The sequence below is a fragment of the Cygnus olor genome, chromosome 3 (assembly GCF_009769625.2).
Source record: "Cygnus olor isolate bCygOlo1 chromosome 3, bCygOlo1.pri.v2, whole genome shotgun sequence".
NCBI classification, from domain to species: Eukaryota; Metazoa; Chordata; class Aves; order Anseriformes; family Anatidae; genus Cygnus; species Cygnus olor.
This window is the reverse complement of record NC_049171.1, coordinates 54,846,592-54,861,740: the sequence shown is the minus strand read 5'-3', so window position 1 is coordinate 54,861,740 and position 15,149 is coordinate 54,846,592. Positions and strand designations below refer to the sequence as shown.

At 40.3% G+C, this 15,149-nt stretch overlaps 1 protein-coding gene across 2 annotated transcripts; it reads right to left on the bottom strand.

Annotated features, from left to right (window-relative positions):
* Nucleotides 1-66: 66 nt before the first annotated feature.
* Nucleotides 67-14,996, bottom strand: HSF2 (heat shock transcription factor 2). 2 transcript variants are annotated; one of them, XM_040550469.1, is made up of 13 exons: nt 14,717-14,989; nt 11,795-11,903; nt 11,447-11,574; nt 10,533-10,657; nt 8,148-8,223; nt 6,926-6,987; nt 6,732-6,816; nt 5,718-5,884; nt 4,350-4,619; nt 3,691-3,796; nt 2,142-2,195; nt 1,438-1,522; nt 67-1,037 (listed from the first exon to the last, which is right to left on the bottom strand). In XM_040550469.1, exons 1-13 carry the CDS (start codon nt 14,861-14,863, stop codon nt 748-750), a joined length of 1,704 nt encoding a protein of 567 aa, XP_040406403.1. In that variant the 5' UTR covers nt 14,864-14,989; the 3' UTR covers nt 67-747. The 2 variants fall into 2 exon arrangements, with proteins under 2 accessions (XP_040406403.1, XP_040406404.1); XM_040550470.1 differs by lacking the exon at nt 2,142-2,195 and having other exon boundaries at nt 14,717-14,996.
* Nucleotides 14,997-15,149: the final 153 nt, after the last annotated feature.

Genomic DNA, 15,149 nt, shown 5'->3' with positions numbered 1-15,149 from the left:
AACACCCCAGCTGTTAAATTAATATCCACTTGGCATGTGGAATAAGAGACCAACTCTTACCAAGTATCACACTTAAGTAACATTTATTTTATCAGAGTAGATGGTCCAAATTAAAAGTACTCATGCAGTCAAGGGGCCTGGTGGCTGTAAAGAACTTTTTCCCCAGTTTGTGCTATGTATAAGCACTTCCACTGAAGTGAAAGTAAGGCAGAACCAAGATTTAGCAAGGTACAGGCACTTTGTTCCCAGTTCAAGCAGGGAAAAAAAAAAGCCTACATCAGGTCCTGGTTCCCCCCCACCCCAAAATAGCTTCATGTTTATTAAACAAAATGTTGTAAAAAATAGAAAAAACCCAAGATACAGAAAGTCAGTGCTCCCTAACCATACACTACTATTTTACGTTATCATATGTAAGACCAGAAGTGGAAGAAACCATAAATCAAAGCTTATTCTTAACAAGTGTTCAGTTACCTTGGATATTTAGAGATATGTGTAGTGTACCAAGTGTTTGACAGCGGTATAGTAACAGTCTGACTTGGTATTGCCAATGGTATCTAATAGTACACTGCGTACACAGTACTACACAGTGTAGTTAAACAATTGCTTGAAGGAAGGAAGAGAGGAAAGATATTTTAGATTCCACATTATCTGGTTACATAAAACAGTGATTTACAAAAAACTCATATACCAAACAATATTCTAAATAAATAGTTCATCTTCATGACTATATACAGAGTCCCCATTGCATTAGTTATCCAAGAATGGCATGTCTGTATCCATGGGTGCTGGGGCAAGTTCACATAAATAGAACAGCGTGGCTTCACTTGCTTCTGCCTCGGTCAGTGGCTCCAGCCGCACCAGCTTGCTCTGAGTTGGTTCGGGATCCAGGCTGCTCTCCAGGAGCTCGTCCACTTCCAGCGGTTTGTCCACAGAGGAAGGAGTTTCAGTGGTGGAGCTCCCACTCTCAACATTGGAACCTGGGTTCCCATCAAGGAATGCAAGCAGTGGAAATGCAGTATACTGTATGAGTTGCTTATCTAAGGGAAAAAATTCCCAAAACGTTATCAGTTCACATGCCATCCTACATGTAGAAAGAAGAAAAACAAACAAACAAAAAAAAAACAGCACCCCATATAACTTATTTTAGGAATGGTTAATAATGTAAAGTTCTATGTGCTTGTTTTAAATGATTGAAGAGTTACTACATCCACTACATCCCTACATAAAGTTATTTATCCAGATTCTCCTGTAAAACATCAGATTCTCTATGGCTGGTACAGTGCCAAATACCTAAAAAGCAAATATAATAAATATATTTGTTTTGGTTATTTGCTTATCAGCATCATACAAACTTAGACAAGCAAATAATTGAGACAGTTTTTAGAACAATGCTTGCTTAACTCAAACTATTTCAACAAAACACTTATTACAACTAACCTGATTTGGGCTTAAAAACTTGTGTTTCCTGTGAAGCAGCTGGACCAGCATTATTCTTAGTAGTTTCTATTCCCTTTGTCTCCATCTGGAAAGTAAAGTAAAATCTAAAATACATACCCTCAAACCTTCTTTCAATGCAACAGCAACGATACTAGAACTTAGCTGACCAACCATTTAAAAAAATATTTGTGAAGGGATGCACTGGTATCAGTTACTCACACTAACGGATCATGGCTGAGAAAATGTGAAATGGAAACAGATTTATTCAAGCAAGAACAAAAACTAATGCTCATAAACAAACAGGACAAACTCAAAGAGCTTGTATGTTGTTCTACTGCTTATTCTAATGTTTCCTCTTCCACCAGACAGCACAGATGAAAACATTTTGACAAAGTATGTTTTTAAGTACTAAAACTTGGGTACAGAAGATACAAAAATCTCTACGAAAGAGGCTGGTAACAAGTACAAGTTTTGGTTTCACAGTTTCAAATGACATTATATGTTGCTAATTAGAGTGTTTTTCCCCTTCCTATTTAAAGCTTAACAGGATGAATTCAATTGCAGCCTTCCTATACTCATGGAAGTCTTGAAAGCAAGAGCATGAAAAAAGTGCTATTGTACCAGGGAAAAAAACAGGAAGGGATGAAAAAAGTTTGAATCTCTCACTACTGTGTACATTGAGCAATGATGGGTTTGAGACTTACTTTGGTATTAGTGATATGATCTGTGGGATTCATCTGCACGGAGCTTGTAAAAAGCTGAATAAGACAAAACACATCAAGCTTTAAGTATCTCGATGCTCCTATTAAGAATACAAGAACGTCACATCTGCATGTGTGAGAATAATCCCTGCACTGTGTTTTCACCCTCAGTTAGGATTACAGTTTATTTACAGGTAGTCACCACTTCTGCAAAGAAAATCTTTGGAGCGTACTTTGGAATCGCACGAACTTCACTCACAAAGGAAACAACTGTAAGCGTGTCTAACTCGGAATAACGTGGTTCTCTGCAGTCTGAGAATCACCAATTCATTCTTACTTTGCTCCATGGAGAATTGTGTGTACAATAAGGAGGAACATACCCTGAACAAGTTTTCAAGTGACACTGAACTGTAAGGAATCAACAATACATAGGGAGCAGATCTGTTAAGAGGGATCTTAGGAAGCTGGAAAAGAGGGCCAACAAGTACTCCATCAAGTTCAACAGACAAATGTATCTAGGACACAACCACCTCATGCACCAGCCTAGGTTAGTGACCAAATGGACAGGGAACAGCTCCTCAGAGATGGACCTGGGAGTCCCACTAGACAACACCCCACATAAACCAGCAGTATGACCGTGCTACAGAGTGAATGGTTTTAGGCTTCCCAGTACGAGAATTTTCAAACTACAGAGTCCAAAGGGCCACAGATGGTTAGGGGGCATGAGACATACAATGGGCTGAGAAAACATGGTTTATCTTGTCTGTAGAGGGCAGACAAGGGCGCTAACTGCACCCTTCCACTACTGATAAGGAGGTGTTACAGAGAAGACAAACTCCACAGAGGTGGATAGAGGACAAGATGCAAGAGTGACATGCTGCAGCAGGGAGAATTTGGACTGACATAAGGAAGTTCTTCACAGAGAGCAAAGCACTGAAGCAGGCACTCAGGGAGGCTATGGAATCTCTCTTTGGAGACTGCAGAATTTGAGTTGACAAGGCCTGAGCAACACGATCTAACTTTCAAGTCGGCCCTTGAGCGAGGAGGTTGGACTAGATGGCCTGCACAGGTCCCTTCCAACCTAGATCACTCTGCTAGACATGAACCCGAAGAGAAATTGAGAACATACACATACTTCCAAGAAATTACCTGAAACATCAGAAAACCTTCTAAAATAAATGCCAAGAACCTTTTTAACCCAAGTTCATTGAGATGACGACAGATTCTGTGCTGGGCCATTTCAAAGCAAAAAATATTAATCTAATTGATGTCTGAGTTTATGTAGCAACAAATAAAAATGTTATTTCACTAAAAGCCATTATTTGATCAAAAATTTACATCACTGTCATCACCACAGCATGCACTTGGGCAGTGGTGTAGCACAGTTATACCAGTGCCCCAGAAACATATTCACAAATATTTATAACTGTCCTTTTTGAAAGGAAGAGCAAAATATAATCTTGAGCGTTTTAAACAGTAACAGTCTATACAAATATTTTCTTGAGTATATTACCAAAATACTAGAAATATTGAAATAAACAGAGAAAATTACATCAACCAGTAGGTCTGGATCTATGCTGAACTGTCGTCCTGATAACATGGCCTGGAAGTCCTCTAAACTGCAGTCGATACTGTCAAGATAATCCAGAAGTTCAACTCTAGAAGACAAAACCGGTATTATATTACTGTATCCACTAATAGAAGAAAGAAAAAAAAATCACAAGTTTTACACAGATGTACTACGTAATCTAAAAATCTTCACCAGCACTATTTTGACTTTTTCATTAACTTAACTTCCGGAAAAGACTGAAAACTTTCAACCTTACTCTTTAGAGAAGAAGCCAAGTAAAGAAGACAGGTGTTCCAAAAGAGAAATTACATCAACGTTAGACTATGATTATCATCAGCAGAGACAGAACTCCTGCATTCACTAGTCCTAATGGAGTGCAATCTGCCTGCAAGAATCCTGCATACAAATCCTGACAGCATCATCAGTTTAAACAGCGTTATTTACAACATTACACTGTCAGATTATGTACCCCAATTCACTCTCCTCATGATGAAAATCAGAGGGGGTCCCATGGTAAAATACTTAAAATGGAAGGATCTATCAGCATAAAGGTAACATATATTTATATTCTTAAGAGAAGCTACTGTTCTGTCCTTTGAATTTCAATCAGTTCTAATACTTAAGAACATCAGGCTACTCACTTTCCAAGAAGGTTTATATTCTGTGAAATTACTCCGCTTTCATTGAGAATGGAATCCATCATTGAGACTGGATCTTCTGCAGTTAAAGTTGACTGGCTGTTCAGCTGTACAGCACTTGACATGAGCGGACTTGCACTGTCACTGACAGGGCTGAGGGGATCATTAGCTGGGACAGCGACTGATTCTGTGCTTTTATCCCCTTGAATTACAGGGGCGTATTCTTCCTCATTATCATCTTCAACAATTACTATATCGGGAGAATGACTGCAGCTGTAAAACAAGACAAATGAATTGAAGTGTTCCATACACAAATTGGTACATTATTCCACACACCTAGTTACTTTTTTAATGCAGCTCAGTTAGTAGACACTGTTGTGCTAGACCACATTAGGAACTATTAGGAGCATAGAGGGACACCAATGTTTTTGCGTTAGAACAAGCAAAAGCTTTCATATAAATGTGAAGTAGCTACGAAATAGGCCAAAGCATATGAGACTGCCAAACAAGACAGACTGTGTGTACTTTGCATCTTTTCAGTGGAATAAAATTCAACTCTGGATTAGCCGTAACATGAAGGATCTCAGTTAACTGTGTTACAGTTAATTAAGCTTGCTTTGTACACCAGGAAGGCAACCAAAACAACCATGAAAAAACAGTTTCAAATAACTTGCTTTCCACTGTACACTGGTGGTTTTCTTAACACTTAAGTAGTTGTGCTGTCTTACCTTCATTAAACTTTTCTATCAGAGAATGCATTTCCAGACATCAGTTCAACAAACAAAACAGTATTAGTTCAAGCATAAACTACTAACCTCTAAATTTTATTCCTTGAGGCATAATACAGGCCATATCAATACCATGCAAATGAGGAACTACTTCTATAGTGCTAAGTACAGAAAGAAGAAATGTAGTCCCAAACTACTTGGGACTAGAAAAAAAAAAACACCAAAATTCCCCAAATTGACTAGCATAGTAATGTTCAAAGACCACACCAACACTTGATAAACAGCACATGCAAGTTAATCTCCACAAAAAAACTTTAAAACCAAGGGATGCCATCCCTGTCTGTATTCATAACCAAAAGTAAGACATCAATTATTCTGTCTTTTGACAAGTAGTATACTTAACAAGAGTGCAATAATACAGGTTACTTCACACTAGTTTCTATCTTCAACATATTAAAATTCTGACAGCCAGTTAACTATTGGGAATCCAGAGGAAACCTAGCGTGAATTCACAGATGATGTTCCTGTACATGGAGGAGTCTTCTTACCACTTTATTAAAACAGTATCTAAGACATCTGAATTATAGCACAATATACAGCAGCGACAGCCAACTACCCATACAGAATTCTAGAGACTTCTTACTTGGAAGAATCTGAAGTGGTATCTTCATTTGCTTCTGGTGTAACAGGAGGATTTTCATCAACCATGGTATTGTCCTCATCGGCCACATCCTCAGTAACATCATAAATAATGATGTCATCTGAAATTTGGTCCCTTTGTTTTAACCCCTCAGTTCTGTTGAGAGGTACCTGAGAATTATTTTTAAAAGAGTCAGGGGACAAAAGGACAATTAGCTTCAGCATTCTGTCAGTTATCACTGCATCTTAAAATGTTGTAATTCTGAAACAGTAGAAGAATTTTCCAACACCTTGGAGATTACAAGGGGTTTGTATGGATCTAAGTTTAACAGAAAAAAAAAACGCGTAAATAAATGAACAAGACGGAGAAGAGCAGCTACAGAAAAAAAAATGTTTGGCAAGTAATACAGGCATAGAAATAAAAATATACTAGCAAAAGCAACAAAAAGATACAAAGACAGGACTACACGAGAAGTAAAAATGCTAAAAAAGTGACTACTAGTCTTGACCTGCCATTTAAGTAGTACTTGCTAGAGCACTCATTCTGATGATTTCTCCACCCACAATTATTTGTACAGGAGAAAGTAACTTTCAGAGCTGTGACACATTCAAGCAGCACAAAAACTTGACGTGACTTTGCTGGGTTGGGTGCTGCCTTGCAGAACAACAAGGTGGATTCTTTTCTCTGAATGGGGCCCTCAGCTCCAGGAGACAACAGCAGAACATACACATGCTTAATGGCACTATTATTAAAAGCAAACCGCTTTCAGTAGGATCACATGTAGCTGTATTTAATACACAGGTAAGTGGTTTACACATGATCATACTGACAAGTGAATGGTAATTATCAACACACTTGGCTTCTGAAGGATACACACGGCATACTGCTTCTAGAAGCTGAAAGCTCTCAGTACACAGTTATGTTTCTACCCTCAATACGACACGTTACTTGATCTGTCTGCTTCCCCTGGACTCCTTCCTTCATCATAACAAATAGCATGCATAAAAGAAAACTTACATGATGGTTACTGTCAGCCGGTTCTTTCACAATTTGCTGAAATACATTTGACTTTGTAGGTCCATTAGTGTTCAGGAGAAGAGGCCTAAATCACAGTAAAGGAAGAAAGCCATCTCAGAACTAATTCTTCCATTTTATTCAACAAAAGATGTCAGTATACTTACTGGACAGCAAGTTTTCAAGGCCATATTTACCTCTTGCGCTTTAGGCTCACTAGTTGGTTATTCTGCACCAAGGTAACAATAAATTGCACAATCTATGAGGAAAAGAATACTATCATTAGTCAATTTACCCTGTAATTGCTTCTCTCTGAGCACCAACATACCTCACAGCATAAGACTTTGTTAACCAAATCCATACCAAAATAGCACATCACTTATTGTGTGTGTAGCGATTTTTATATAGAACTGTTCAGAAGAATTAAAACTCAAGGCAGATCAGAAAACATGGCTGGTAATATCTAAGAAGAAGAGAGTTAATCAGTTGTTTGAGAAAGGCTTTTTTTTTCCACATAGCAAGTAACAATTTTTTTACACGTCACTCAGTATATATTAAGAAATCCAGTAACTCAAGACTATCAGAAGAATTCTAATTCTAATGAAAGAAGGCATGTAAGGGTGTTGACTGTATATATAACCTGTATCTATAAATACTGGGCCTGATGAAAGGCTTTTTTGACAGATTAAAAAAAAAGACACATACAGTTGGCAGTATTCATCAGCTGCCTTTCCCTTTGAAATCTCAGCCTATTTTCACCTATGTTTTAAATTTAAGGACTAAATGAAAGTCTCTGGCTTGAACAAACTGAAAAAAAAGATCAGTAAAAGTCTCTGCTACAAGGCTGCTTATAGTATTACTATTTCTGATACATAAACAAAATAAGAATCTGTAAACTCTTTGCATTTACATTGGTTTTGGTAGATCATAAATCTGACTGTTAAGCTAAGCTAACATATTAGCAGTGGGTTCCATTCAACAACCTATTCTTCTGATAACGTTCTGATAAACACACAGTTAGTATTAAGTGGAATTAATCTCCAACACTGAACTTCGTAATTCTTGTAATACATTTTTTTCCAGAGATCTGTCAGTACTGTCTATTAGTTACCTGATTCCTGAAGAAATCAAAAACCAATGGACCATTTTAAGCGTATCTTAATGAATGATTTACAACGTTCCTGGAATTCTTTCTTTGAAAATGTTTACAAGAGTTTTGGCCTTAACTTTTGCTTATGGGGTGAAATATACTGAATGTTTCTTTCACAAAGGTTTGCTCACCGTGCACCACCCAGTTGTTTTTTTTTATTAAAAAGTTATTTCCCATGCTATGATAAAAGAGTGAGGGCAAAGAAAGGTAACTTGACAGAGTATTCTTAGCTTAGAAGCACTCATACTGATGTTTGAACCAAGTCTTACCTTCCTAATAACTTGCTGTTGTTGCAAGTGTTTTGCTCTCAGTTCTGCAACTTCTCTCCAAAGAGATTCATTCTCTCTGTTTGAAAAGGATAATTTAAAAATCAAAATAAGGTTTAAAATATTCACAGGAATAATTATTGTTAAATTATTGTTAAAGATTAGTTAGTTTCATTAAAGCTCTTTGAAATGTGTTTTTAGGTTTCAGTGAAAAAAAATCACAAAGTCAACAACCCTCACAAATAACTAACTACAAAATAGAGAACCAAACACAACAAATAGCTTGAAGAGAACTTCCAGCCTCCTTAAAACATTTTTTTTCCCAAATAGAGAAATACTTATTACACACACGTTCAGCATTTCAAAATGAAGTATTTTGTTTCCTTTCACATAAAGTTACCTTCTCTTCATTCTAGTAAATAAATAAATGAAAATCAAACAAACATACAACTGGTTTCTGGCAGCAGCAAAGGACTAGACAGCCAAGGAAAATCCCTTGGGAACAGCCCTTTCACCAGTAAATATTGCATTTCTTCATCTATATCAAGCCTGTATGCCCCTCCTCACACACCTTTTGCTAGATGCAAGACATCAATCAGAAACTACATCCACCTTGAAAGCACCTTTACAGAACAAGCTCAAGCCTTACAAGCAGCTGTAGGTTATAACAGCTGCCTTTATTAACTTCAGTAAAGGCGCATGTATTAGGTGCTGAAAAACAGGAGCACAGCAGAGGTGGCAGCCTTCAGGGAACACTGCCATTTCACAAACCTTGGTTGTTGCAGTTCTCACAAGAGTCCAGAACAGAGATAGTATAAAAAGTGCTGTAAAGTGGCCCTTGCTATCATATCCATGAACCTTCTTGCTTCCAACAGCGTAAAGCATATTAATCAGTAGACAATGAATACCAAAAGCTTCAGTGGATAAGACAACATACCACCCTCCTCTGTTTCATAGTTTAGTTTTCAACACAGATGAATGCCAAAATGGGAAGAAAATCTCTCCATTGGTGTTTCGTGTTTTTAGGAAACCTTAAGCTTAATTTTCATAAACAGCTGCTGATAGGCAGTACGATGAAGCTTAGCAGCAGTCTGAGGATTGTCTAACACACAATTTAAAAGCGCAGTTCCATCACAAATTTAGTAACTGCAGTCAGGGATTTTGAACTTTCTCAACCTTTCCACCAGCTTTATGAACATGTTTTGTAGGACCAGGTCTTCTGATTTAGCTCCAGTTTCTACTTAAATCATTTTAAACTCATGGACCAAGATGGGTATCAAACACCGACCATTCTATCTTCTTATCTCTACAAACTGTCAGGTCGTTAGCAACCAGATGTCATTTCAGCCAAAGTCAGCCGTATTCTGAGCAGGGCTTTGAACCTTATGGCCTCCTGACATGCCTTCCAACCCAAATTCACCTATGATTCAAAAGGATGAATGTGAGCAGTTTTAATTTAGACTGGCCAGTTTCTAATAAAGACCCTTCCTGGCCAAAATGTTTGCCTTTGAATACTCTATCACTCTAGTAATTAGAACTGAAAACACCAACTGAATGACACCATGTAATTCTCAAAACTTGAACATACTGCTTACCTCTGCTGCAGAGACAAGCAGTTGTTTATTTTGTCAATTCAGAGTCCTGAGACAGAGTTACCATGGAGGTGCTCTGACTTACAGTGCAAGAGCTTATCCCTTATTATCCCATTTGCATCTACATATTCATACATTTGTGACACACCTCTCATATTGTTGAGGATGAATCATAGTAACTACACAAGCGATACTATTCTAAAAATACTCTATTTATATTTGGATTTTAGATTCTGTATCTCTGTGGCTGAGGTAACTAATGAATTTTCAAATTAGATTTCTAACCAGATTTTTATAAGCATCAATTGTTCTGCAATTTCAGCAGTGAGGGAATGAAGACAGTAAGAGGAAACTAAAAAAACAATGAGCAAAAACATTGATTATAGTATGAAAGTATCACAAGCAATTTGCACAAACCAAATTCTGCCTCAGACTAAACACAGTAACCATTTCAAACTTGAAGTCACACATACTCAGCATACTCTACGCTAAGAACTTACCTGAATCTTCAGCCTCAGCACCATTATGGAACTAAAATTAATCGTGTTTAATTGCCTACTACTAGACAGTTCTTCAAACATCAACTTTGCCTATTACTTTTAGTCATATCAAAACGTTCCATTTAAAATGCAATTCTTTTACTGGAATTTCTCTTCCCAAAGCAATAGTTACAGCTGGACACTCAGAAATCAAGAGACCCTTAAAATTGTGTCTCACACTTAAGTCAGATTTGTTCTCCAGTATCTATTGTCAGAATTACTCAATTTCAGAGCTGAGTTGCTGCCTGGGCATTTACCTTTTCAGAGCAGACAATCGAGATTCAATAGTCTCTTGTTTAATTTGCACCTTTTGAGCACTACTTATTATTTTGGAGAGATCTTCCTGGCGTATCTTGTTTTCTTCAGGTCTTGAAGAAGAAACCTTTAAAAGATGAGAATCCAGAAGCAACACTTTCCTTTACTCGTTGTTATTATTTTATTTTGTAGATCAAGTATATTTTGTCTAGTGTTGATACTATGAGTTAATAATAAAACAAGCATCAAATACTAAAATACAGAAACTCCTTATAACAGTCACCATATTAGTTTTAGTTATTACAAACATCTGTATTCATTCAGATTTTCCAGGCATTGTACCCAGCGCTATGTATCGTAGCTGCTTCAAACTAACCCACGTTAAAAAGCATCTCCCACCACAGTTTAACTTGTTGTATTTGTTTCATAACAATTTTCTTATTCACCCTCTTCAGAGTAACAACAGAGCAAATTTCAGAAACGTATATGTTTATACGTTTGCTCCTTCTTCTCCTTGGCGGAAACTTTACTACTTGCAGTAGCTGCGCTCTACAACAAGCTACATAAACAAACAGACTGTTGTATTACTGATGGTACAGTCAAAGCATGTGCTGCACTCCTAATACACGTTTGCTAAATGTTCTATTTACACACCTCATTTTTGCTGCCTGTTAAGCTCACTATGACAGGAAAATACTCAGATAAAGGAGACTAGTCAAATAGTCAAACCCCCCAAAATACCTTTAAATAAATCTTATATATATACAAATATATGAATGAGAGCAGCACAGTTTATTTGCTTCCCCAGACTCCAAGCTCATTTGCACTCACAGTCTTGCAATTAAACATGACATGTAATCTGCTATTCATTTATACTTACTGGTACAGCTTTTTTACATACTGATTTTTCACTAACCTTCCTTTTAATGTGTTCCAACAAGTCCTCCCGACCCTGCTTAAAATATGGGTGCTGAAACTCTACTGGACCATCTCGCTCCAGTTTGACAATCCCAGAATCAACATGGACAACTTTACGGAAACCATCTTTAATAAAAAAAAAAAAAAAAAGAAGAAAAAAAATCTCTCAACGCCCACATTAAGGAAAACAAACTGTATCGCTCTGACTATCCTTTTATCAGGTTTGAGAATGAGACAGCAACCTAGTAGCAGAGAGCACAGCAGAACTGCTCAAAGGAAATAATCTGTAACTGAACACATGCAGGATCGTGAACTATGCCAGAACCAAAAAAACCCAAGAACTTACACATGTTTAACTGTCTGACAAAGCTTGCCATGTTGTTGTGCTTGAAGTATTTGGGAAGAATCTCTTTTGCGAATCTCTGTTCATCCAACACCAAGAAACTCTGGCCATTCTAAAACGAGAAAGACGTTAAGCTTCTTAAAGACTATTGTAGAAAACACTCTGGGCTTTTAGAATTAATCACCACATAGGAATGCTTCCTTTGTGCACGCAGTATGTAACTGATCTGCTTGCCTACAGTTTTCCACAACAAAAGTGTACAAACCCTTCAGTTGCAAAGCAACAGAGAATTCCTGATTTACATTGCTATCCATATCTAAAGGGAAACATTTCTATTGTTACTCTTCACTTCCTCGAGAGAAATGATTTAATGACCAGTTTACCAACAAGTGTCAGTGTCACTACAGCAGAATACTATCGATGTTGTATGTAGCTTCACAATCTTGGAATACAGCAAAGAGACTGCAAGGTAAAAAAAAAAAAAAAAAAAAAAAAAAAAAAAAAAAAAAAAAGAAAAGCCACCACAACACAACAAAACACAGCTTAAGTCCCTTCTGCTTCTCAGCATAAAAACATGACTAGTTTGGTAAGACCTGTAGAGAAGATGAAGCTGTCAAAAGCTGAGGGTGTCCACTGGATTTCAGAGTTACCAAACAGCACTTAAGACAATACTTCCCTCCTCCTGCGATGCCAACTGTGAGGGAGGACTGATCTTTTCCCCACTGCACTGGTCCTCAAATTTCATCCACGGGCTGAGACTAAAATAGAAAGAAGGCTCTGCTCTTTGTTCTTCAATGATCTTGCTCCAATAACTAAAGGACAAGTAATTGGCAGGATCCAAATCAGCTGCTTCAAAATGGTACAGGTTTCTCTGTGGTCTACACACAGTACTCTCACTTTGCACCTATGGAGAAGCCTACCATCTTTGACAAATGTCATCGCTGATACTCCATCTTCTCAGAGGCCCTTTGGTTCAAGAGGCCCCACTTTTTTCTTACCCCCCAACGCCAGCAGCTCTACGTTCCCCAAGCAGCTTGAAAAACCAGCACGAGACCATGTGAAGATCTTTACCTAAGACCTTGTTTCTGACAAGCAAGCGAGGATCATCAGAAGCAGGGTTTATAAACGGAATGCCATTAGATGAGTTACAAGCACAAATCTGAGAACAGTAGGAAGATGAAAGCTTCCCAGTAATGTATACCTATTTCCCGCTGAGAATCAGTCAGAGTAAGGAAAATTGGAAGCAAAACAGCAGGAACAGATGACTTTAGCTAATGCATTAACATAACTCACTAGCTGAAGGTACTCAACTGGTGCTACGGTGACCTGTAATGCCAACAGACAGTTTTCACGCAGCACCTGACTTCACTGTTACTTTAAAAATTTTCAGACCTACAGCAGAACAATTCAGGAGATAGTTCTTCTCGTCCTTGTTGCCTTGACAATCATTTACACTGATGTTGTAAACAGACGTCAGGTTAAGGCCTGACATTAATTGAGCGAAGCCTTACTACATAGCTGAATACAGCTTTCAGGTCTTACTGTTACTGACAGCAGCATACAGCAACTGTCCAAGTATTTCATCTGTTATTCCCTGTATATGTTTCAATGTCACCGCAACCTCCACTAAGATAGGCATGTGGAGAGACAAAATGTGGTTGTTCTGCTTCAGTTTCTATCCACCCAGTGTAGAAACACAGGAAAAAGTGAAATGTTACAGTTACAGCACTTTTCCTCCACTATTACACCTGACATCGTGTATTTTCAAAACAGACTAACACTCGCATACCAAAGGCTACCAATACCTTCCTCCATCCAAGAACTGCTAAATGCTGCTAACATGAACCACGATTAGTAGATCTTCCTTCACAAATTGCGTTGCAGAATCTCTAACAATTTGGCCTTAATTTTTAATTAATGAAATAACACAAAGATACCTAGCAATAGCCTTGGTACATTTACTTGAGGTAACTCCAAGCAATACATTTGGAGAGTGTCCATAAGGTGGCAAAAATGGCAGGTAAGGCAGGCATAACTCCCTGCAGCCCTCAGCATCTCTCTTCCAAAGGAAACAAGCAGATGGAAAGCTGTTGTGGTCTAGGCAGAATCCACAAGTCTCCTTCTCCAAAAGGTTCAGGTTGAAGCTACCGATAACCCGCTATCAGTGCAGTGCTTAAGGGAACCTTTGATGGCTGCCTGAGTATTTAAAATAAACTGAGCTGAAAGCTGCCATCTCAACACCACTCGAAGATGCCAACACGGTTTGAGAACAGCCCTTTTAAATACGCTGTTGGGAAAACGTTTAAGATAGAGAAAAGCATGACGTTATTGTAAAACAATCCGCGCGGCGCTACGGGAGAGCTCCCGCTGCCTGCGCCCAAACCCGCGCAGGATCGCTCCCCGTGCCTCCCGCATTACCTCGCCGGGCTGCAAGGAGGCGGGCACGTCCTGCTTTACGGTATTTTCAGACACTCGCGGATTTCGCAGCCTGGCAATGGCTCCGCGCTGCTCGCTACGGCAGCCTGGCACTTTACCACAAAGGATCCGAGAGGAAGGCCACCCGAAGCCCATTTCCCTTTTTTTTTTATATATTTATTTCGGAGGAACGAAGCCCAGCCCGACGCGACCGATGGGATCACGGCACACATTCCCAACCCCCGTACCCCCGGAGGGGACCCTCCACACCCACCGCGGTGCTCCCGGGGCCGGCCGCGAACAAAGGCGGCGGTGTGCGGGGGGGGGGGGTGGCGGCGGTGGGGGGGGGGGGGGCTCCAGCACCGCCATCCCCACGTGGCCGCCGCCTGCGGCCCGGCCTCGCGCGCCACCCCCCGCCTTCCCTTCCAGCCGTTAAACGGCTCCGAGCCCCCCCCCCCTCAGCGCGGGTGCCCCCCCTGAGGCGGGCGGGCCCAACGGGCGGCGCCGCACCTGGCTCCAGGTGATGAGCTGGTTGCTGGGCGCCTCGCCCACCAGTGCCCACAGCTTGCTGAGGAAGGCCGGCACGCCCGCGCCGGCCGACGGCGGTTGCTGCTGCTGCTGCTGCTGGGCGGGCTGCTGCGGGTGCTGCTGCTTCATCGTGCTCGGGAGCCGCGGCGCTGCGGCGCGGTGCGGCCGGGGGAGGGGCAGGACGGGGAGGAGGAGGAGAAGCGGCGCGGTGCGGCTCCGGTGCCGGCTCCGCCCCTCCCGGCCGCCGGCCGCGCATGCGCGCGCCTGCGCGCCGCTTTTACATAACGTGCCCACGTGCGCCGCCCTCACGTGCCACAACAGCGCCGCCCGCACGTGCAAGTGACAAGGGGCGGGGACCAATGGCGGCGCGCGCCTGCCCTCCGGGGGGCGGGGCCAGGTGCGCTGAGGGGGCCGT